The sequence below is a fragment of the Pteronotus mesoamericanus genome, unplaced genomic scaffold (assembly GCF_021234165.1).
Source record: "Pteronotus mesoamericanus isolate MK-2021 breed Mesoamerican mustached bat unplaced genomic scaffold, CSHL_Meso_final contig_68, whole genome shotgun sequence".
Lineage (NCBI taxonomy): Eukaryota > Metazoa > Chordata > Mammalia > Chiroptera > Mormoopidae > Pteronotus > Pteronotus mesoamericanus.
This window is the reverse complement of record NW_026555234.1, coordinates 9,101,978-9,126,575: the sequence shown is the minus strand read 5'-3', so window position 1 is coordinate 9,126,575 and position 24,598 is coordinate 9,101,978. Positions and strand designations below refer to the sequence as shown.

At 47.0% G+C, this 24,598-nt stretch overlaps 1 protein-coding gene across 1 annotated transcript; it reads right to left on the bottom strand.

Moving 5' to 3' along the window:
• Positions 1–1,405: 1,405 nt before the first annotated feature.
• LAP3 (leucine aminopeptidase 3) lies at positions 1,406–21,901 on the bottom strand. Its single transcript, XM_054581969.1, has 13 exons — positions 21,727–21,901; positions 19,243–19,358; positions 18,254–18,308; positions 17,687–17,792; positions 16,206–16,365; positions 15,157–15,321; positions 12,259–12,417; positions 9,898–10,022; positions 8,612–8,700; positions 7,625–7,727; positions 4,061–4,140; positions 2,306–2,415; positions 1,406–1,825 (listed from the first exon to the last, which is right to left on the bottom strand). The coding sequence occupies exons 1-13, from the start codon at positions 21,826–21,828 to the stop codon at positions 1,636–1,638; spliced, it is 1,560 nt and encodes a 519-aa protein (XP_054437944.1). The 5' UTR covers positions 21,829–21,901; the 3' UTR covers positions 1,406–1,635.
• Between the last annotated feature and the right edge of the window lie 2,697 nt (positions 21,902–24,598).

Here is a 24,598-nt window from a genome sequence, read left to right as displayed (position 1 = left end):
TGCCCTGCTCCCTTTCCTCATTTTCATGTAGCCTTCAACCCCCCAGCCACCTGGGACTGAGGCCGTGAGGGGGACGCTGAGCCTGGGCGCTGCTTGAGTTTTGGATTCCTCACTCTACCTTTTACCACTCTTGTTCGAAACCGCTGCTGTTTGGGATGTGCTGCTCTCCACCGCCATGCTTAGCCCTCACTGCAAGAGATTCAGGTGAGACCACCCGCCTCGGATCTGGGCTCTGAGATCAGCCGAGGGTCTGTGAAATACCTGGCAGCCAGCTGCATGGGAATCAACCAGATTAGATAAGCACGCGACTGGAGGGCCGTGCCCAGCCTTTTGTATCACATAATCTAGAAAACACAGTAGTTCTATTGTTCCTTTATTTATAAAAGGCCTTTGATAGAAAGCCTTCCGTCATACCCCTACTTGGCCTTCTGAATCACCCAGAAGGAATCTCAGTGGTTTTTGTTCGCTTTCACAAGTGGATAGTTTCACTTCCAATTTCATCTCTTCTGGATGTGAAGACCTGGAGGAACATGTTTACTCACTATTCCTGCCTGACTTTAATTCTAATAACACAAACACGCACAGCTACTTCAATGACCTCTCTATCAACCAGTTTAGACATAAACAGTATCTTCTTAGATGTCAAGTTTTTAAAATACTAAAAACAACTCAATATTAAGAGCTTTTCCTGTCGATCTTTTCAGTCTTAAAAAAAAAAGGCAGCCATCCTACTCATAGGTAATTTGATTCCCTCCATACAAAAATGAAATAGAAGAAAGCTGTCTTTCCTTTATTGCACAAATGGAATTTTGTTGACTGGTGGTAGTACCAGAGGGTAAGCAAATAGTTTACCTATTAACAGCCCCTTTGTGGTCTCATTTCAGTACTTCAGATAAATTCCACATTCAAGTCACTGAACTGAAAGGAAGGATCACAGTGTAAGCAGAACAGCAGCTGGAGGCAGACTGCGTGGGTCTAACTCTGCTTTCCTACTCACTAGCTTGTGACATTGCTGGCATGTCAATACCTCCTCTGTGCCTTGCTTTCCTAATCCGTCCTGTGGAGATGATAGTGCCCACATCGCAAACAGGTAAGGTCATCACGGAATGATCATTAACACTGAGAGAATATCTGTATCACTGTGCCTCAGCTTAGTTCGCACAACAAAGCCAGAAGAGATGAGTGACGGTAGAGCAGTCGCTGGGTTTACAGTGTCATGCGATGTAAGGAAGTACCAGAGCCACACCGGGGAGCACCAGAAGCTGGATTTATTGTTTCTGACAACTGCACAGCAACTTGTAGTTTGTTTATGTTCCTAGGATCACAAACCTGAAATACAATTTTGCTCCTCAATTAAAAACATGTAGTCCGAAAAGTGATTAGGTAGTTTTCAAAAAATTCAATCCATTTATAGGATATCTTAAAAATCTTTGCCAAGCAACATACTAGCTTTCTATTTTACAATCTCTGCATAAAAATGAAAAAACAAACCCAAGGCATACAAATTTCATTTTGTTCTACATTTTAAAATACCATCATTTGTTTCCTTTAAAAGGTTTTTATCCATTGCAAAATATTTTGAAGCTCAACTGCCCATTTAAGACAGAAAAAGGAGCTTTCAGTAGAGTGTCTGCACTAAGCACTGTCTTGACTGAACCGAACCAAGAACTCTATCAGAGTCCTCGTGGGCCTCCCAGTCATGCCTTTGCACAGATACGAAATCTCATCTTTGTTGGTCATCACACCTGCGATGTCTAAATGTGCCCACTTTGGATGAGTCACAAATTCTTTCAGGAACGCTGCAGCTGTGCATGCTCCAGCGGATCTGAAAAGAGACAGAAATCATTGTTTTACCCCATGTAAATGTGCATGGAACGTTTTATTAAGACACTCCATTCTTGCTAAGTAGATTCTATGACCAGAGAGCAAAAGTCAAGCTTATGAGACCTATTAATAAGTTAACCCAGAAATCACTCCCAGATATTTATCTTCAGATATAGTTTTAAGCAGTAAAGGATAAAGTCCAAATTCCCCTTTTCCCAAGGTAATAAATTTCTATATTATCCATCTCCTTCACTTACCATTTGTCTACAATGACCTTTAGATTTGAAAATGTGTAAAATTTTGAGAACCATTTAAGAAATACCTTAAAAATTATATACATTAGAAATTAATGCTTATAACCACTACATCAAAAGAAAATTGGTGAGTTAAACTTTTTGTGAATGGGGCTAAAATTGAAAATGGTCATTCTGACAACCAACAGTGATTGCAAAAATGCACTTTAATAGCTCATTTTACATACCTATATTTTCCAATGTTATTAACATCAGCAAGCTGGCAATCCACAACCTGTCGTGTATAATGTTCAAAGAGAGGCATCCTCCAGACGCGGTCCCCTGTTTCAATGCTGGCCTAGAGGAAACAGGCACAAAGGCTGGAAGACTGGATGGCACAAGGCTTTGGGTAAGTTCACAGCACTGAACTTGGAGTGTCCAATGCAGGTAGAAGAGAGCTGTTCTGACCGATTACTCTAAAACATTAAGCTACATAGCAGATTCAGGATTATTTTATTATCAATTAAAACACTTAAGAATTTTAAAAGAAACTAAGTGTGTCGTAAAACAATCCCACAGATTTATAGAGCATTTGCTCAAATCATCAAATTAATATTAAGGGTCTCAGTTTAAATTATGGAGCTGAGTGTGTATAACTCTCACACAACCCTGAAATATGTATAGGCTGCGATGTTTGTCGCCTTGGTGAGCTGGGGGACACGAGGGGCCAGTGTTTTAACACACTGTGGTGAGAGATGAGGCAGAGAAGCGAGAAGTCAGAAAGCAGCGGTGTAAGCTGAGCGACTGTCCGGGGCATGGGCCAAGGGCTGACAGCGGCTGCCCCCGGGAAAACAGACATTCAGTTGATGTAAGCAGCTGGCAGTTATGTAAATAATGTGTGTGCACATATTCCTTTGATTTTTTCAAAGAAGCTTAAATTTTTAAAGAAACCAACAGTGTTGTGGGTGCTACGATAGAGACGCGGAGTGCATGGGAGGCCAGGCGTCTGTGGCCCACCCTGGGAGGAGGCACTGAGCTGATATCACAGGGGTGGGGAGGCGGGAGCTTCACAAATGGTGGGAAGACAAAGATGAAGACGAAGCAGTTCAGGGTGAAAAGACATTTAGCACCTTAAACCAACACCGAGAATTATTCTGGGACATTTTGCATTTGCTCCCCGCTGGCACACAGTAAGCTCCCATTAATTTCTTGTTGAGCGAATGAGGTGCCGCATGGAGCTGCCTCATAGCCAGGGGGATGCACAGGGTCTGGGGCTCAGGAGCGAGAAGGGACTTGCCAGCCAAAAGGGCTGGCTGAAGCCATGGGAATAGTTGCACTTCCTGGACGGGAACAGTAAGATGAGCATGTGGCCCGGGACTGAACGTCCACTACAGGGACAGACACAGGAGAAAGCTGGCAAAGGAGGTTGCAACAGGTCAGCAAAGGCGGGGGCCAGAGGCAACTTTCACAGGAGCCAAGATCGGGGTGTCACCAAAAGGTCACCGAGTGACATGCTGCCTTTAGATGGCCTCAGCGAGGCTGGGAGAGTGGGGCTGGCAGGGGAAAGCTGAAGGTAGTGAGGGAAAGCAAGGCGGGTGGGGACCGGGCTGGGGACTAGTGCATAGGAGGCACAGAGCAAAGCAGGCGCAGGCATCCTTATGGCCCCTGAGGAAGGACCAGCGGTATTCATTACAGGCCGCTCCTTCCTTTACAAAGCTGTCCTCGTGACCTTTTCTACCTCAGAGACTAAGGGATGGCCACCGTATTTGAGAGTCATTTTTACATTGTGAGGTTACCGGAGGGAGGAAGAAGGTGGTATCATACCCGTAATTTTGAGACACTTATAGAAAACCCAAAGCACCCCGAATTAGGTTTATTGCATTTTCAAATCAAAGGCAAATCTATGGCATAAAAATCACTTGAATACAGGCATTTAAGAAATAGATCATTCTAAGGCTAGAATAATCATCGCTCCCGTTTAGGTCTCTAGGCGTTATTCCTACCTCAGAAAGCTTGTTCCACAGCCAGGACGAATTGGTGAAGACCCCAGTGGCGCCGGACCCCAGAGCTATGTCCATGGCACCTGCAGGGCACAGCGCTCAGGTCAGCGTTCTGTCCCTTCACCCACGACGGGCTCCTCTGCCACCCACACCAAAGCTTTCCTTAAGTATTTCCCTCGTTTTCAAAAATGGAAAAGCCTAGGAAATCCTTACAGCATGTATCTTTCTAGTTCCTCACCTTCACTTTCAGTTCTTAGGGAAAAAACAAAAAAGAAAATAATATTAAATATCACCAATAATCTCATCCCAGGGAGAACCATCACATATTTTTAATATGTCCTTTCAGGTTTTTCCTAAGCTTAAAAAAAACCCTATACTTAAGGCCATACTGTACATGTCCAAGTATGTATTCTTGCTTTATGCTTTAAACATTTTCCCTCTTTTACAAGCAAATGTTTGAAAGTAGCTTTGATGATTTTAAAAGCACATTGGGTAGAAATATCATAATTTACTTACTATTGGGTATTTAGGCATCTCTAATTTTTCAATATTTTAAGTCAATCTCAGTAAGTATCTGCTAAAAGAGTACGATGACTTTTTTTTAAAAAAGTCTATTATCATCCCATTTATTGGTTTCATCTTTGTTTCCTTTCCCAACAAAGCTGTGTCTCATTGGCTGATTTCAGAAACCAAGGTTAGAGCCACCCTTTCATTCGTCACTCTGGTCAATGCACTAGCCACACACAGCGCCACAGTGATTCCGCCAACGCTCCCCCAGGAAGGGAGCAGCCCTCTCGTGTCAGCTAACCCTGCACCTTTAGGGTGCTGGATGGTATGTTTTTTCCAATAAATTACGTTAATAATTAGTTCACAGTAAGAAACTGCAAACAGTTGACAATTGAAATCACTCTTTTGACGTGGTGGCCACATGCAAACACCTGTGATTCTGTGTGACTCTACGCAACCTGGGTCTGTCTAAGTCATTTGTTCCTTCGGGTTTTGTTACTCTTTACCTCCCAGTTACCTCGCAAACCCCCACACACCTGGGCCCACCATGACCGCTGCCATCACCTGCCATCGGATGATGGTAACAGTCTTTCTAAAAAACTTACTGCGGAAAATTCAAAATACACACAAAGCAAAGGGAAGGGCAGCATGATCGGCACAGGTACCTGTTAGCCCACATCAACAATGATCAGCTCATGGGCATACGGGTCTCATCTACACCCCACACCCAACAGCTTCATTTGAAGCCAATCACAGATACTGTGATATTCACCCCTAACACACACCACTTGCAAAGCCAACAGTTACACACTGCTCCCCAGTCACTGGCCTGCCAGGGCCTCCCGGGCCCCTCTGCGGGCCCCCAGCACACTGCCGCCAGGGCCCCTGCCCGGCGCGCTCACCTCGCTGCCTCTGAGCTTAGGACTGCTCAGCAGCTTCCTGCTGCGCCGGCTCAGGACAAAAGCCCGCAACATGCCAGGGCCGGCCAGGGTCTGGTGCCTGCCAGCACGCCACCTAGCCACACCGTGCTCCTCCATCCCACTCACTGCTGCCCGTGGGTCCCCACACGCCCGTGCCCCTGGCTGCCGGACGCTTGTCCTTCCCTCCTCCACCACCCAGGGACGCTGCCTCCTTCAGATCCCAGCGCTTCTCGGACAAGGCGCCTGACCTCCCAGCCCATCAAGTCCCCGCTGCACAGGCGCTCACACTGCTTTTACCTCGGCTTCTCAGGCTTCTCGCCTGCAGCTTCAGACCTGCCAGTGAGAGGGTGTGCTGACGACCACTCTCCACTGGGCACCTCACATCTGCCCTGACCCACTCGGTCACCCCAGCCACTAACCGAGTTAAATACGTGCTGGCCGTGTGGACAGCCGCGCATCTGGCACCCACTGGATACCAGACGCCATGACTGGAGCCAGCCATTCTCTCAGCCTACAGTCCATCTACACGGCTGTGGGCAGGGGACCCACTCCGCATTGTAGGTACACACTCATCAATACTTTACTTTTGAAGTCTGTGGTATTTTCCCATACTCATTTATCCTCAAAACATTCCTATCGACCCAAAAGTCTTGTTTCAGTAAATTTATCAGAGAAAAGATGAGCACTAAATTCGAACAAGAATGTGATGTGTTTTCTTAAAAGAACAGAAAATGATAGACAAATATTTAATATAGTCCAACTGGGATCATGGCCCTAAGATGATTTCAGCACATACTTCAGAAACCCTCCTATGAAGGAGGGGCTACCATACTCCTTCTACAGGGGAGAAAACTGAAGTCTTGTTCAAAGTCACATGCTATTAAGAGGAAGGCAAGTTTTCAAATCAGGTTGTCTCTCTGAAGACTGTACTTCCCTCTGCACTGAACTTGGGGTTAGAAACTTTCTTATTCTCCCCTGTGACCCCAGCTTTAACTCAGAAGGGCCTCCGTAAGTGTTTGGGGCGCTGAAGTGAACTCTCTACAGCCTTCAGCCAGCGCAATGGCCAGGAGATCTAAAGCCTCCCCCCTCAGGTTGCCCTTGGTAACCTGGGGCCAACTTCCACACCTCAAACCCTGAGGCTGGAAATAAAGGGTGGCGCTGTGACTGCTCATTTACAGAAACGTGCACCGCCCCCGCCCCGTCACTGCCCCCGCACCTGCACCTGCACCTGCACCTGCACCTCCTCCTCTGAGCTTGAGGTGTTTGCTGAACTGAACAGGGAAACAAAAGGACCAGGAAAACACTGTAAGACAATGCCAGCTTTAAAAAGGACGCCCCAAATACATCTGCAGGCTACTGCCTGACCCACACAAACAGGTGTAAAGGGAGAGCTCTGCTGAAAACGGGGGAAGGATTTAGAACGAAGGATAAAAAAAAAAAAAGATCTGAATGTTAATCTTAGAAGAGGCACAGACAGACTGAAGCCCTAGCAGCAGAGCTATGAGGTGAGAGATGGCAGCGGGGGGCTCTGGACTGAGGTACGGCTGCTGGCGGCCCCTGAGGAAGCCATGCCCACGCTGCCGAGCCGGCGGCGTCCAGCCTGCCCTCGCCCGCGCCCTGCTTCCTGCACCCACCACAGGCAGGTGCTGGGTTGTGGGGGGCCTGCCGACACGCCCTCCCCCCTGCACAGCTCTGCCCTCAGACTTGCCCCAGGCAGTGACGCTCAAGGGGTCCTGTAAGCTGCCCAAGGCTGACACAGCAGTGAGTGGCACGGCTGCACGCCGCCCCGGGGCTGGCCTTAGCACCAATGCGCTTCACACGCACACGACTCCGGCCTGCCCCTGTTAAAGGAGAATCTTGCCCCCTCCAAAAGGTTTTTATTTCCATGTCACTCTGGAAGGGCTGATCTGACCCACTTGTTATTTCTTGTTCTAAAGCTACAGCTCGTCATGTTTTAAAACAACAAACCTAGTACTCAAAGCAGTTTACAACAGCGGCACAGCTCCTCTGGTGAAAAGTGCCGAAACGCAGAGGGAGCCAGGCATGAGTGCAGCCCGACGTGAGCGCAGCCCCGCCCGAGCACAGCGGAGCTCTAGGCCAACCCAGGAGACTCCCTTCACACAAAGGCAGGCCATCTGACCTGTTAGGGTGGCCGCATCGATGATGACCTTGGGGTTAAAGGTGTGTGCGTAGAAGAGCGCATCAGCCAGGATGAGTCTCCCCTCGGCATCCGTGTTATCCACCTGCAAAGAGAAGAGCAAGATAGAAGGTCAGCTGGCCCAAGGAATGGATATCAAAACGGGACACTCACAGCAACAGTCATTTCAAAAGTGAGGAAAAGCTGGTGTGATGCTTGTCACTGAGCACCAAAAACACGCTGATGCTTCAGTTGGAATGGGGATGTAATTAAACTGAATGGCAAATACAATTCACTGACACCTTTACCAGAGCTGATGGCTTTGGAAGCTGAAACCAATAGAAAATGTCTGGTCCCCTTCACCAAGAAGTTTCTAACAGAAGGGGGGAAATTTCAAGATTTCTGAAAACAAATAAGCTGAAGGGTTTAAGGAAGTTATAGGACGGTGGCAGCCTAGCCGCCCAAACACAAGGATGCTGCCGCTCCAGCCACTTTATATACAGGGTGTTCCCTCCTTGAATGTGAGGCCCGGTTGCCATGGGAAGCGTGTGCAAGCACATGCTCCGGCCGAGGACCCGCTGCCTCGTCCCCAGCAGTGCGGCGCCCGTGACTCAGGACAGTGTCTTCCACCGGAACACCGGCATGGACAGAGCTAATCATGGCACTGGTGCATTCACAAGGCAGCCCGCACTTCCGCTCTGCCATGCTCAGCAGGGCTCGCTGCAAATCCATGGTGACGTGCGTATACGGCGCACAGGATAGAGGGGGAACAATAAGGTAGGAAAAAGTTCTTAAAATTCCTATAAAGAAATACTTTCAACTTGGCATGAAAAGCCACTTGAAATAAAGACACCGCCCGCCCCCCACAGGGCCTGCAGCCCCCACCCTGCGCCCACTTAGGTGTGTCCGTGTGGCAACTGGGGCTTCCTTTGGGAGCACGAGAATGGGGAGGGCTGCGCTCACTCTTGGGTTTGTCTCCCATTTACAAACCTGGATGGTCTTCCCACTCTTGGCTCTGATGACATCCCCAGGCTTGTTGGCCTTACCGCTGGGCATATTTTCACAAAGCGGGGCCAACCCTGTTGGAAAAAAGTAAATGAAAAGGAAGCAACATGGAATGTGTGGGTCCAAATACACTACCCACAGCAGGGATGCCACTGGCGGGCCATCAGAAGCATGCCAGACACAGACATCACCTTAACCAAGTGATCAAATTTAGCAGCACCCATGACCCAGCTGACATTGTATGCATCTGCAGCAGAAGTACCCATCGCCTAATCTGATCTGTCATGAAGAAACAACCAAACTAAAGCAAATCCTGGAACACCGCGAGACAAACCTGGACCTTCATAACCACCAATGTCAGGGAAGGGAAAATAGGGTTCTAGATTTAAGAAAACTAGAGACGTGGAAACCATATGCAATGTGTGTTCCTTCACTGGCTCCTGTATTTTAAAAAAATAAATAGAAATAAATAGGTGTGTGTACACACACACACACAAACAAACATTGTTTAGACAACTGGGAAGTTTGAATTAGGTTACTGTATCAACCCTTGGAAATGGTAATTACACAGACTGCCCTTGTTCTTAAGAGATACATGCCAAAGTGTTCAGGGATGACATGTCATGATGTGTGCTACTTACAATTTAGCAAAAAAAAAACAAACAAAAAAAAACTATGATATCAAATGGGGTGGGGAGATATCAGGCAGACCTGGATTCCCATTGCGCCGTCCTGTGCTACGGACGCAACACACTGCACAAGTCAGTTAATGGAAGTCTCCACTCCTCCCCAACCCTTTCTCGGAACCATGGCCAAATCCCAGAACTGTGTCTGCATCCTGTACTACACAAAGAACTGCCATGTACAGGGTACTTTTTCAGTTTCTAGCATTTTCTGTGCATCATGGCATTTAATCAGCCACACCCCTGTGTGCTAATCACTAAATGATCCAGCAACATCCTTCCACCCTGATGAATGGGCATCTTCCCCTGGAAGAAATCACAACTCAACTTCATGTGCTCCTGGCTACTACCCACTTTTTGCAAAAGTAAAACAAATCAGTCCTAGTTAACAGCCCACGATTGCAAAATGCATTTAACTCAATCAGTTCAGACCAACAGCTTCCCAGCTAAACAGCTTCTGCTTGATGCAGAGCTATTTCAAAATCATGCTCAATGTGCTCAGAGCAAAGGAAACCCTATATGTTATCTCAGTTCCACCCTTGGCCCGGGCCCCAGGAGCTCCCCATGACACAGCCCTGGCCCACTCACCGATGATGTTGAGGGGCAGACCGAGCTTGGCGGCAGACACGATGGCTGAGCATATGGTGGCTGCCCCTCCCATGTCAGCCCGCATGAGGTCCATATTTGCAGACGGCTTGATGGAGATGCCACCACTACAGGGAAAAGGACAATGTGCAATATTAACACAAAGAAGAGGGCCGCTGTCTTAAAAAAGAATACACAAGCTGAGGGTTACCTACCACATAAAAGTACCATGCACCTGACAAAGAAAAAATCTGATTTCTAAATTGAAAATCCAGATGATTTCAACATTTTAAAAGATGATATTGCACTCTTTATAATAATATAGACAGGGGTCTTAGCTCATTCTGTTTGTTTGAAGGAAATGTAAGCAGCACCTCTGGAAACACTACTGTGTCGTGCAGTCAGCGCTGCTCAAGTTCCATTTCTCTCTCGGCTCATTAGCTCCTGACCCCACAGAGATTTGTTTCTTGGGCAAATTTTATGACTTAATCAACTTACTGAACCTGAAGGCCACAGATCATTAAGGAAAACCGACAAGATCGCAGAAGACTGGGAGGGTCTTAGCCCACAGGGCGGGGCACACAATACCCTCCTACACCCCCAAGTGCGCTAGAGCCTGCTGGTGGCAAAATATAACCAGACGAGGCACAGGCATGTGAAGGTGCTCACCCAAAGCCTCGGAGACAGCGCTCAAACACGACAGCTGACAAGGGTTTCCATTAGCAAGAAACCAAAACTACTCCCCCAAACTGGCTTCTGTAACTGACTAGTGCCTTTCTGCTTCCAGATGTAAGAATCCAGACAGCACGTGGTTTGCACTCTGGGTATGGAGTTGCGGCTTCTGGGATCTGCTGCCAACTTGCCCTGGTGACTCTGGGAGATTTACCCCCCCGCACTGAGGTCTCCTTCCTGACCAATCAGGTCCTAATTCTCACTCACCTCCGAAGCACCTGGTTGTTAGATGGCTGTCACTTATACCTAGAATTAAAAATTACCCACTGACTCAGCATAAGGAAGGACACACTCTTGGTCCATGAAGCCCAGGAGCAACCCCATGGGGGCAAAGGGAATACGCTGGTTCACCAGGCTGTCCTGCCTACTCACACTCCTGTCTCAAGGCCACTTCCGTTCCGGGAGTTCCACTCTCTGTATGTAGGACTCCCGTTCTTAAGTAACGAGTCACCTTCTAGGTCTCTCTCGAATGCACCCATATCTTTTCTATGGCATCCATCCTAGTTGAGGCCGCCACCCCCTGTCATTCAGGTGTTCGCCATGGCCGTACATATTCAGGTCTCCCTCGATCTGTCTTACCTCCTCATTTCATTAATCACACAACCACCAAATTTTTACCAAAAAAAAGTCTATCTTAGTCAAAATCCCAGTGGAAGTGTATAAAAACGGCAAGCAGGGTCTAAAATTGATATGCATGCAAAGGACACAACCAAAGTAATTTTAAAAAAGAAGGGCAAAGCTGGAGGGCTCAATTACTAGACTTCAGGACAAAGCAGTAGTCTTCACGATACTTGGTCACAAGGTCCTGGTGGAAGGCCACAGAGTCCAGAGATAGGTCAATAATTACATGGTCAACAGATTCAACAATGGTGCTAAGGTAGTTCAGTGGGGAAAGGATAGTCTTTTCAACAAATGGTGTTAAAAAAATGGTACCTATATAGAAAAGAAAAAAAACAGGAAAAGGAACCTTGATGTATCCACACCATACATAAAAATTCAAAATGGATCATTGCCTAAAAGCCAAAACCATTAAGACTTACAGGGGAAAAAAAACCAAACCCAGACTTTGGCATAGGCAATAATTTCTTAAAGAGGGCAACAGAGGCATGAGCTAAAAATGGATAAATTATACTTCCTCAAAATTAAAAACTGCTCTTTGAAAAACTCCACTTAAAAAAATGAAAAAGCATGCCTCAGAGCGGGAAAACTGTATTTTTGAGGTATGCATCTGATAAAGGACTTGTATCTAGAATGCAATTATAAAAACAACTCAGTAAGACAAACATTTCTAAAAAGAGCAAAAGATTTAAACAGACATTTCACTAAGATAGGCCAATGGTCATTAACAAAAAAAAGAAGATATGCCAATGGCCAATATGCACCTTTCTTACTTACAGAAGGTCCACAGCGCCTACTTCCTAGGGGTAAGATCAGGGCTAATATATGTAAAACGCCTAATAGAGTCTTTGATACACAGTAAACAGTTTATAAATGGCAGCTTAACAATTTAAAGCTAAAGTATAAGAAGATATGGCCCAACACCATGCTTCTGAAGCAAACCATACACCCAATAACACAAGTGCACACAAAGCGCTCGCCAAACTACAAACCACAGATGCGGTGAAGGCCTACCTATCAAAGGTAATTCCCTTCCCGACAAACACCAGGGGAGCGTCACTTTCATTGGGGCTGCCTTTGTAGTGAATTTCCAGGAAGACTGGAGGCTCATCGGATCCTTTGGCCACACTTAGAAATGATCCCATGTCCTGTTCCTCAATCCAAGACTTGGGTCTACAGGGCAGAAAGGGAAAAAAGTAAATACACTTGGCCTGTTTCAAAGTAACCTAGAAAAAGCTCATCCATGTATAAAAAGGTGTAACATATAAACTTTTAAAATATACACTAGTCAACACTTCAATTAATGCATCCTGTTTGCTCTCATTTTTGGGCCAGCCACTTGTTTCTGAGTCTGTTTCCTCATCTATAAAATTAGGTCAATCACACTGCCATCAAAGACTGTCTACAGAATTACTAAGAGTATTCATGCCTGGAACATAGTATGATGTCAAGTAATAATGCATAGTCAACAAACAATTGTTACTTCATTATTTTTCCCCCAACCTGCTCATATTTTTTTGAAGTTTTAGTACAAAGATAAGGCTCTGAGACCACCAAGAGTGCATAAAGACAGTGAAGGGGTCTATTGCTTTACTTTCTGGTATTTCTAAAAATAACAAAAACAGTCAATCAACAAACAAACAAACAATAAACAATGCCACAATTCCTAGGTGAACAAAAATATCCCATTTCCTTGGTTTTTTTAGAATTGCTGGAGTCCAATATTTTCCATATTGTCATACTATTTCTCATGGCTGCAACCTCAATTTGAGATGTTTATTACTTAATAAACACAGGACCATGAAGGGTAATATAATGAGAATAGCCCTGTGTGCCAACCAGACAATGAAGGCCATATCGTTATTCCCTGGGGCTCGGGGTACAAAAGGGCTTAGTATTGCCTCCCAGCCACTGTAACTAGGCCAAGAGAAACCCTACACTCGACAGCCCGCCCAGCAACAACCATATCCAAGGGATGCTTCTCTTGGCTTGCCTATTCATCTGTTGAAACCATTAAACTAAAATTGTGTTATGGAGAGATGGCCACCAAACTTCAGAGGGCGAAGAATATAAAAATGGAAGGTATGACAATAAAAAAAAAAAAAACACTTCAGAAGCAGCAAGGCTGCATCATGTGTTTACTTTAAATCATAAACCCAGTCCTCGCTGTTTTATCCAAGCCCTGCCCTTCAGGACGCACTGTGCTGCTTTGATCTGTACACACTTACACATGACCAGGGCAAGCACAGCTGTCTCAGTTCAATGGGTAACACTATGCCCACGTGCCCATCCCTGGTTCTGGCTGAGTTCCCTTTGCTCTGTCACAAGCCTTGAGAGTCCCAAAGGGTCTCTGCATGTGCTCCCCACCTAAAACACCACACCCACCCCGTTACCTTCTAAGCAAAGCTCCAGATTCTGCGTAGGCACAACCTTTGTTGGGAAGCCTTTTCGGCTCTCCCACAATCCTCCTCACCTCTCTGTTCCTGCAGTCCCTGCCTGCCCCCTTTACCTGCCCAGTCCTTCCCACCCGGTCCTCCCTGCTTTGAGAACAAGGATCACCATCATTCATCCCTGGGTGCCAAATCCCCAGGCGTGCAGGAGATGCCACCACGATGTGTCACGGCTCAGCCACCATTTCCTGATACAAATTAGCTCTGTTGTCCCCTCAAAGAGAACAAGTGAGAATCTTTGCCACGATGCCTTTCCAGAGACGAAACACTGCTATGCTTTAAATATATGCTAACCACCTACAACTTTTACCAAGCTCTAAGTACTGCGTTTTCTACAGATTTCACTTTTTGTTTACAGTCTTTCTGGACCATAGGGGTTTTCCTGAAAAAAAAAAAAATGTGAACTCTAATCACAATTAAGTACTGAAGAACTCTCAAGTTCTTTTGAGAAACAACTTTGATAGTGAAGAATTCTTTATGCAAAGCAAATACCTCTCAATTTATTTTCATTGTAAATCCCCAAATGTTTAGACCTGGTTTGATTAAAGGGTCATGGGTAGGTTATGGGTACCAAGAGGGTACTGGGACCCGGAGGAGCAGCCTTTTAAGTCCAACAGCCTAGCTGCTGATGAGCACTCAGGGCAGCCTGGGAACATCAGCCCTGGTATCTGTCTAGCTCAGAGAATCTACAAGGCCAAGTGAGGTACTCTGCATTTTTGACTTGTGTCGAAAAGAGAATAGGAGAAGTCACCAAAACAAAACAAAAAATTGGAAGTTCTTCAGAAAGTTAAGTAGAGTTACCATTTGATCCAACAATTCATCTCCTAGGCACATACCCATGAGACAGGAAAATATTTGGCCACATCAAAACTTGTAACTCACACTCACAGCAGCATTATTTGCAGTATCCAAAAGGTGGAAATAACCCAAATGTCCAGGAACTGACTGATGGCTGGGGGTGGGAAATGAGGAGTGACTGTCAATGGGCACCAGATTTCTTTTTTTTTTTTAATTGTTATTGTTCAATTACAGTTGTCCTCTGGGTACAGGATTTCTTTTTGGGGTAATGAAAATGTTCTACAATTGATTGTGGGAATGGTAGCACATCTTTGAATAGAAATCATTGAACTGTACAATTTACATGGGTAAACATGGGTGAATAACATCTCAATAAAGCTATTCTCTCTCTCTCTCTCACACACACACACACACACACACACACGCACACACAGAGAATGCAGCCTGAAGTCATGACACTCTTTCAAAGGTAAGGAAAGCCATAATAGGAAGAACCTCAAAAAGCCCTCATCCCACTTGTCTGTGGCCACTGTGAGTCCCCTCACCTCTCTGGTCTCAAGTTACAAGTCACTCCTCTGAATAGTTGAGGGAGCTGGATTTCAGGACCCGCCAGGCTCCTTCTGGCTGTTATGTCCCAGGAGTCTATGACATAAACCTGAATTACCTGATGTAGACTTCTGTCTTACTACTAGCGCTTTTGAGGTTCTTCTCAATAGCTTCAGCAAATTTGGTTGGCGTCATCTCATTGGCAGGCGTCTCCATCAGCTGGCGTGCCAAGTTCTGCCCAGAAGCAAAGAGGACCCCTTTCTGCCAGGCTTCCTGGTCACCGCTGGCAGAAGGAAGCACAGGGTCATGGTCAGACAACCGTTCAAGACACTGACCGTGGCTCGGCTTGTAAAAGCAAAGAGGAAGACTACCGAGATGGCGGATACAAGGGGCCTGGGTTTGCTGTCTGGGATCTGACCCAGAGTGGCAGATGGTCAGGTGCAGCATGGAGCCCACTGTGTGAGCTGGGGGACCCGGGCGAACCTGTCACCTCACAATCCTCATCTGTATAAGAAAGGGGTTGGAACGATGGGTCTTGGAGGCCCCACATCTACCATACACGTTGATGACAGGCTTCCGTAGAAAGGCCCACTTTGCCCTCATCTGCATCGGGAATGACGTAGCCCCCGGTGCTAACTGCAGGGGGCACTGCTTAGTGCTGACAAGGAACGGAAGGCCTGTCCACCTAACTTTTGCCTGGGACAGGGTTCTGAACACCAACCCACCAGAGGGCAAGAATCAGCTTTAACAGAGAAAAGCTATGGGCATGAGTTTCCACCCTAGCTCTTCTTGTGCACAGCAGGAGTCAACGTGAGCGGCACGATGCAAGAGTCATCGTCTGGTGGGACGGGAATTGTCTGGGTTGAAACCCGCTGGGACCCAGCATCTTGTTCACCCCTTCTTCAGGGAGCCAACTTGGTGTGGCCGCCTAGTAACCAGCAAGCCTGAAGGGGCCAAGGGAGCCATGGGGGGATGTACACATGATGAACGTCAGGAGCAGATCGTGCGGACAGGTACCACACTCTGAAAATGGCTAAGGCAACGGGGGACGTCGCAGACAGACCTTGCGGCAGCACCTGATACTCAAAGGCAGGCAGCTGCTACCTAAGGGGCCCCGCTGTCAGAACACCTGGGGATGCAGCCCTGAGCTTGGTTTTGTTCCCTCACCTTCCATGCAGCTTTGCCGCCACGACCACCTTCTTCTTCTGCTTTAGGCAACTGTACTCGTAGAGACCAAGCACGGCCCCTTCCGCAGCTGCCTGGGCATCTCCACAGGGATCCACCTCCACAGAAGAGAGCTCCAGGTCTTGAACCTGCCTGCACCCCGCTTTGAAAGGACGGAGGAACCAGAAAAACTGGAGTCAGTTGGAGACAACTAGAACAGCAGAAGGCTGAGCCATGATGTGCTGTGTCGGGAAAACAGCAGGAATGGGGTTTGAATCCCAGCTCTGCCACTTGACCTTCCTGAGCCCCCACTTCCTCTTAGGTGAAATAAGGGTGTGCACACACCTATGAGGCTGCAGGAAGACAGACTGAAGGATAAAACGGCTGGTATGGGTCCTCACAGAGTGACCATGCTTACTAACTAGTATTACTTCTGAAACACTAGGATTTCCTGATGAAGTGGCCCAGTTACCAGGAACTTGCCAGATTAAAAATGACAGAATGATGATATTGAAATTATAAGCAATGAACTGAGCAAAGTCCATTATTAACACAGCATTTATTAAGATCAGGTCAGCAGAAATTTCCACATAAAAGTTGTGAAATAGTCACTCACCATGAACTTTGACAGTAAATTTAACCAGCATATATGATCCACACAGGGCCAAAGGCCCCTCGGGCTAACTCTCCCTGCCTTTGCATCCCTGACCAGTCTCGGTGGCGAAGGCCTCATCCTGTGCTGAACTCTGAGGGGACTCAATGGTGTCTACCTCACCTTTTAAACCAGACACATGGCAAGCTGGGACCTTTGGTAACAGGTGATACACAAGCACCTCACTCTTTCCACTCATTTTCTCTGATTTGTAAATATGACTCCATATGGCTTAAAAGGTGGGCAACACCAGGGCTGCATTACAAAAGCGAAAAAAATCCACACACAGAACTTTCTAGTAAAATAGAGCCTCTAGAGGCAACACTGTGAGAGTGAACAAATGGTTGTGAAACCTCCAAACACGAGCTAAAGAAATATAAAAATAAAACTCCTTAAGCTAACCATCTATATCTAATATAAGGCCAAGCATATTGGGTAAGGGAAATTGAGTATTCAGATGAGTTAATTCCCTGTGAATGTGGCAGGGGTGGGGATGGGCAAAAAACCAAAAGAAGGGAGGCAGAGTAACCTTAAAGAATAGATCTTAAGGAATCTCTATCAATATTTAACCTCAAAAGTAAACTAACCCTCCTTGGCCAATGTGGCTGTTGGTTGGAGGGTTGTCCCATACACCAAAAGGCCACGAGTTTGATTCCTGGTCGGGGCACATACTTAAGTTGTGGGTTCCATCCCCAGTTGGGGTGCATATTGGAGGCAACTGATCAATGTTTCTCTCTCACGTAGACGTTCTCTCCCCCTCACTCTCTCCCTTCTCCTCTCTCTAAAATCAATAAGCATGTCCTCAGGTGAGGGTAAAAAAAAGTAAACTAACCTGCAATGGCTGTTCTGATGTTTTCTTTGCCTTCATGCCAGTTTTCCTGGTCATCCACGCCAGCCCCCTTTTTGCCAAGGCCAACCACCACCACGCTGGGGAAGTCCTGTTCCAGAAACACACAGGATCAGCTACTTTATAGCTTTAAAGCATTCATTTCTAACAGAAGATGGTATCTGAGCTCAACTGCCTTAACCTCAGCACAAGGCAAAATCAGTGTCAAATCTGATTGGGTTTTTTGAGCCCTGCATTTTGCTAAAATTTTATAACATGCGTGTTTAAAAGGTAGAGAGCAAGGAGAACCCTGCAAATAATTTACTACGTGAAAGTGCTCCAACCCTGGCAACCGAACAAAGCAAGCCTGCAGTTCATGTGCCACAAGAGAGGCAGTGCTTTCTGGTAGTAACTCACCTCTTGACATTCTTAGATAATGCTTATGGCCTAATACTAGGACAAAAGTACACATACAACACGATCTAAGTTTTCCTGCAGGACCCTGCAGTCACAGTCCTTGGCACACAGTAGGTGCTCGCTAAGGGTTTGCCGCATCTGATCTTCATCTCATACCTCATGCAGACCATAAAAAGTTCGGGTTTTGCCTGCCTTCAGTGGTGGTCCAGATCTGAAAACAAGAGGAAGTAGCTGTTTAAATTATTCCCTTGCTCTGTTCCTTTGAGAAGTGACATGTACATACCTTTAGCATTATTAAAATACTCCTCTGCTGCTGTGAATTCGCTGCACTTATGTTTTTATCAATATAGGAAATGTTTCTCAGGCCAGATTTCTCAGATGCCACGTTTCTAATTCTAGCTCAAAGACTATTTAGCATACGTCCAGATTAGATTGAATGCAACCTTATTTGAAAACCAACGTGGAGAGCGATGCCCTGGATGGATGGTGCATGGCCGCCGAGGGGAGCTGGGCACCGATGAAGGCTGACTGAGATCTTCATTCTTTTGAACATAAGCTGTCAGACACCAGCCTAAGGGCTCCCCCGACGGCCATGTGTTCGGCATGGACGCCTTTTAAGAGGGCTTATCTGCAAATGGGATACTGGGCAATTTCCAATCAAACCAAGCGGCCAGGCAGGGCTATATCCAAGGACTGGGTGCTTGGTTATCAGGCAGGAAGTCCAGATCGTTCTGTACTCTAACAGATTAGCTTTTGAGTTAACAAATTGAGCAAGGCACAGGCGAAGGCTGTCCACTGTGGAATGACTGCTAATTAAGAGGGAATGCCAATTCTATTATCTACTGATTAGACAGTCACTATCATTAGACTACATGTATTAGATCCAAAAAATTATCTATAATCTAAATAAGATGTAGCTGCAGAGGCTTATGGTGACACTTTTTGTTCCCCAAACGTGGCCTGATTTCCCAGAACTGCAGACCCAGGCACAGGGAAACCCAAAAAACCAAAGTGAATTTCAGAGACATGAACTTTCACTTTCAAGAATGTTTCCGAGAATTTAGGTCTACTAACAATAAAATATACAAAAAAATAGTTTTGTTTTCAAGGCATTTAAAAACTGGAACCCACAGAGGAATACTTACATGTTCAAAACTTCTCTCAGCTTTCCAGACACCAATTTATCAAAATTCTCTCCTGCACTTGTAAACCGGGGCGCGTCATTTTCTTTTTCTCTGGCATAGATGCCTAAAACAAGGCCCTGAAAACAAGCCAAAAATATATATATATAATCTGGGTCCTCACATTCCAGGAGCAGATAACTCCACCCAAACCATCCGGGGCAGAAGAACAAAGCCAAAAAAACAGGTGCTGGTGCTGGGTCAGCTACACTCACATCCTGCCTAATGTTTCAAATTCCTGCCAAGGCAAGGCTATGATCACTGCCAGTCCTGGGTCTTCACGGTTCCTTCCCAAGAAAGCAGTCTCACAACATAACACTTGCAAATAAGAGTGGAAAGCTGTTTTGTGTAAGAAAACAATCTCGTTTGTAACCAGGTCAGAAGGGGTTCAGAACATGCCACCTAAAAATAGGCTGAATCTGTCGTATTGATTACTTTGAACTGCAGGTGCCTGAGAAACAGCAGGCTTCGGAAGGGCTCTCCGACCTCCTGCCTTCCACCTAAAAGCAGGTCATAAAATTTCCCATGAGAAACATGCCATCGCGGTACCAGGAAGGGCACATTCTTATCACCAGAGGTTGGGAGGCAACACCAAAATGGACCTGGACAAACACACCTAGTACAATATCTCTTATCTTCCATTGGTTTCCCCCCACCTATTTCCTAGTCACTGTCACAGTTTACTGCCTCTAGCCCAAGCCCGTGTGTCTGGTCACCTCCCCACCATTTTCCATTCTCTGTTTAAAACAGCTTCTAAGTTTGGGGACCTCACGGCCTTTGGGTCTTTGTCTTCCTTTTGAAGACTCCCACATCCACTAAAGTATCAAATAAAGCTCGTACATACGTTCCTCCTGTTAATCTTATGTCTGCTTAATTCCGGGCACAGAACCTAGGGAAGCAGAAGGAAGTTCTCCCTCCCCTACAACCTTCAAATGCAAATCTCAGGCACTCTGGGCTGCTACCCCAGGGGGGCCAAGGCGGCACCTGCCAAGGCTGGGAACCGCGGGGCAGCTCGCAGGCTGAGAAAGAGAAGATGCAGCCTTTCCAACAGGGGCGGGGCGGAGCATTCGGGCCGAAAACTCCGCGTCGGGCCCCCTCGGGCCTCCAATGACTGAAATAAGGAAGAAAACCTAGAAATCACTATTTGCCTTTGCCCAGCAATTTGTGTTTTTTTTTTTAATTAATTTATTTACTTTTTAAATACATTTGTCTCTGCCTTCCCCCCACCTCTTTCCCTTGCCCCCTCCCACTAAATCACTATTTGCCTTTGCCCAGCAATTTGTGACTTTAAAAATGTCTTCTGCCTTATGGTAACTGTGAGATGGAAAGGACTGTAGTCTCCTCACCTGACCGATAAGGAAACTGAAACCTGACACAGAGACACACTGGCCTGGGACTGAGCTGCACGAGAGCCCTGAGGCCTCCCCACAGCCCTGCGGCCTCGTCCCGGAAGCCCACTGTCCTTAGGCCAGATTGTGTCTCTTCTGTCCCTTCCGTCAGAGACAATGGGCTTCCGCGGCGGGGGCAGCCTTTCCAGGTTCTAACTTTCCCACGGTCGCTCATTTCCTGGATTCCATGAAACCAAGTGAAGAAGAGAGGACCCATATGTTACCTGGGCGCGGTGTCACACAGAAAGCTCTCGGGCAGGCGTCGGACACAGCCGGTGGCCTGAGCTCAGGCCCTGCCTAGAACATTCCTCGCCAGGGACCGCCATTTCTTTCTGGTCCTCAAGCCTGAGTCTCAATCCTGTGCACCTTGCGCCACACATTCCCCTTTCCAGATCCTCCCCATCCCAACAGCGATCTTCCTAATTATTTATTTATTTATTTTATTATTTTTCTTGCAGTTCAACTAGGTGAAGAAGGCTTTTCTTCCGGAAGATCCCCTCCTCTTAATTTCACGGAGAGAGGGGGCTCTTTGCAAAGCCTGTTCCCTAGAGAGGTACCGTTTTCCTGGCCTTCCCCTTCAGGGCGGAGGGCCTCGAGGTGTGGAGCCCTAGTGGCCGGCTCTGGGACCTGAGATGACATCCACCTCTGCAAACGCGGGCTCCCTCTCGGCTAAGGTGGGCAGGATACTGGCACCGTCCTTTGCGGGGTTACTGCGAGCACTAAAAAAATAAGGGCATGGCACACAGCGGCAGCCCAGAAAACAGCAGCTCTGGCTACGCTCTCTCGCCCAGAGTTCGGATCCTAGGGCTCTTCCAGGCAAGGAGAGGGAGGAGGGTGCACCCCAGAAACGCTGGAGAAGGCTCCGGGTACTCGGCGGCCCCGAAGCCACGGCTGATGCCCAGGATGAGCTTCGCAAAAGGAGAGAACTTTCCTTCTGAGCCCTTTTTTTTTCAACTTGGGGCACAAGCCGGAGTCACCGAGGCCTCGACCCGTCCCGCCGCCTCGGCTGCCCGCGAACAGGGCTGCGGGGGCGGCCCCGGATCCTGCCATCGTCTCTTACCTTCGTCATGTCTGCGGCAGCAAAACCTCGACTCCAGAAGCGCTTCGCCCCGAGACGTCGGACAGCGACTCGTCCCGCTGCCGGAAGAGGCAGCAAGAACATTTTGTCGGCTCGGCCCCTAGCACCGCCCTCAGCGAGCACGTGGCGCCGGGAGGATGCGCTCGCATCGCCGGGCTGGGCTTCCGCGGCCGACCGGCGCGCGCATAGTGGGCGGGGCAGGAGCCGGGGAGCCTCTGCGGGGCGGGCTTCAGAGGCGTGGCGGGAGGGCGCCTAGGGGCGGGGACTATCGGGAGATGCAGGCGCCCGCGGGAGCCCCTAGTGCCTTTGGGGCGGAGCGGATGCCCTTGGGGCGGGGCGGAGGCGGGGCTCCAAGAACACCCGGAACTAGGCAGGTGCACGTGGCCTCACTGCCGAGGACTAACGTAGGAGGGAAGCTCCTGAGTATTTTAAAAAATTCCTGCGCTTTTTCTCCAATTCTTTTGAATTTGCATCTGATCCAAGGGTGTAACATTGTAGGAAAGTTAACCCAAAGACTGTTTTTGAAGATAGGAGCTTTGTAAATAGTGCTTAATGTTTTAATATATTTTTCTTTTTAAAAGGGGGTTTGAAATAGTTATGAAAAAGTACGTGGTAAAAAAAGAAAAAGAACAATTACACGGTTGAATGCTACCCAGAGAACATGCGGAAGCTTAAGGAGGGATACACAAAAGCCGTGCTAGGTGTTAGCCTGACCTTAGTTTTGGCTCTATCTTTGATTTTAGCTTAGGGCGTCGAGGTGGGCGGGACACAGAGCCTAAGTGCGCACCATCTCCACTTTGGTCCCAGTCACAGAAAGCAGAGACTGTCTGTTTCATTCTCTGAGGCCTGAAGTGTAGCAGTGATTTGACTGTCTCTTGAAGGCTGGGAGAGTTGGGAATGACAGGTCCTCTTTGGCTTGCACCTCCTTCAGACAGTTCACGCAAAGTTGTATCATAAGCTCAATAAACTCTCCAAAATTCATTTATATTCACTTCAACAAGAGAAATCTTTGTACTCACTTTATAGCTCCTTTCTTGTTTCAACAAGGTCAAGCTGCAGTTTCCGCCACCCAAAATTAAGTGCTAAAACCTGCCCCCTAAGCTTGTGTGTGAAGCGAGGGGATGCTCTGCTGGCTTCAGAGGCAGCCGGGACGCAGAGCTGTCGCCGCTGTTTCCGTGCACCCGAGTCGGTTTCCTTCATGTCGTCTGCTGCTCCTACAAGGAATAACGCTCTTCCTGGCATACCCTCATTTATTCCTTCAGTTCAAGGACCACAGCTTTTACATCTTCCTATGGGAGAAATAAATTTCACAGCCCCCCAAAACTTTTGCCCTTACTCAACGGTATTATTGACCACTTTAGGATGTAAGATTTCGTCACCCATCAAACTGGAAATTCAGAGTGTTTCCTATATTTTTCTGTTAAAAACTGTAAAATACAACAGAATTTGTGTCCCTGGCCTCAAAGACTATGATCTAGTAGAGACAAGATATGTGGTAACTATAAAGAGATAAAAATCAACAATGTTCATCCAGTTATATGTGCACATGCTTCAGTTCCTCCTGCCCCCTTCTCTGCTTGACGGAGACTTTGGTCTGATGCCATCTCCTCCAGGAAACCGTCACTGACATTGCACATCTGGGTAACATGCCCTCCCTTCGCAGCCTGCCTCAAAGCGCTAGTCACCTGTGTGCTCAGTGTTTGTTGCCCTGAGGCATCTTGGGAGCCATGACTTTCATCTCTGAGGGTCTAGTGCCTAAATCTAGAGCCTAAACTGGGGCTGACACATACACAAGTTGTTCATAAAATGTGTGAATGAATGCGTGATCAAGGTCTAATGGGCGTAACATTGATAACTAAAGAACAGCATAGGTCCCACTTGTGTCCTTCAGATAATAAATGCAAAAGTTTAAAAAGCGTGGAGTGAGCCAGCAAAATGAGAAGGGCGCAGGTTATTGAGGACATCAGGACGTGGAGGCGTGTGTGGGAGGGCGTTGGCTTGGCTTGGGGAGTAGCAATCAGGAATAAATGGTGGTTATAAAAGACAGTGATGCTGGATTAAAGAGGATTTTGAAAGGCTGGAAGAGTTTATTATTGACATGGGAGCCTACATGGACTCAATAATGCCCTTTGTAGAAGCTGGGAGCGGGTAAAGTCTCTATTTTAACATGATTGATAGAGATTGGAGTCAAAGGTGGAGTAAGACTGGCGAATATAAGAGAAAGCTGTGTTTCAGTGGAAACCTATGCATTGTCCAGAGAGATTGTGAGGAGACTTTTCTGGGTTACCTGATTCAGATTCCAGGGGAAATCTTTTACAACTCTTTAAATTGTTACTCAGTGCAATGCAAGCCTTATCTGTAGATATGCAAATTATGTCCTGTCCTGTAGAAGTTCAACCTACAGCTCTCTGCTGTGGAAAAGCCAGTTAGTCTCCATATGCACATTCCTTTCAGTATGCCTGACCTATATAACCATATGGGTTCTTGGAATTCTCTTTTGAACCAGTTATAACAACTGTCTGTTTCAGGAGTTAAAGAAACTCTCTAACATGTATTCAGTTTTACATCTGCAGGGGAGTCATGCTTTTAAGTTTTGGGGAAAATTCTCCTTTGGCAGCAGGGAAGCTGGCTGGTGGCATGCGTTTCTGATAGAACTTGCTAGATGACTCTGTTTGGGAAACGAAAAGCAGAATCAGTGAGATGCAATTTGTGAATGTGGAAGAAAACACATCAATACCTTGTTTAGGGCCTTAACACTCCCTTCCTCCTTAGGGAGGGAGAAGCTGTGAAGGTGATGGGTGATGGGGAGTTTAACTAGAAATGTTGACTCTGATGTCACAATGGACCATTGAAG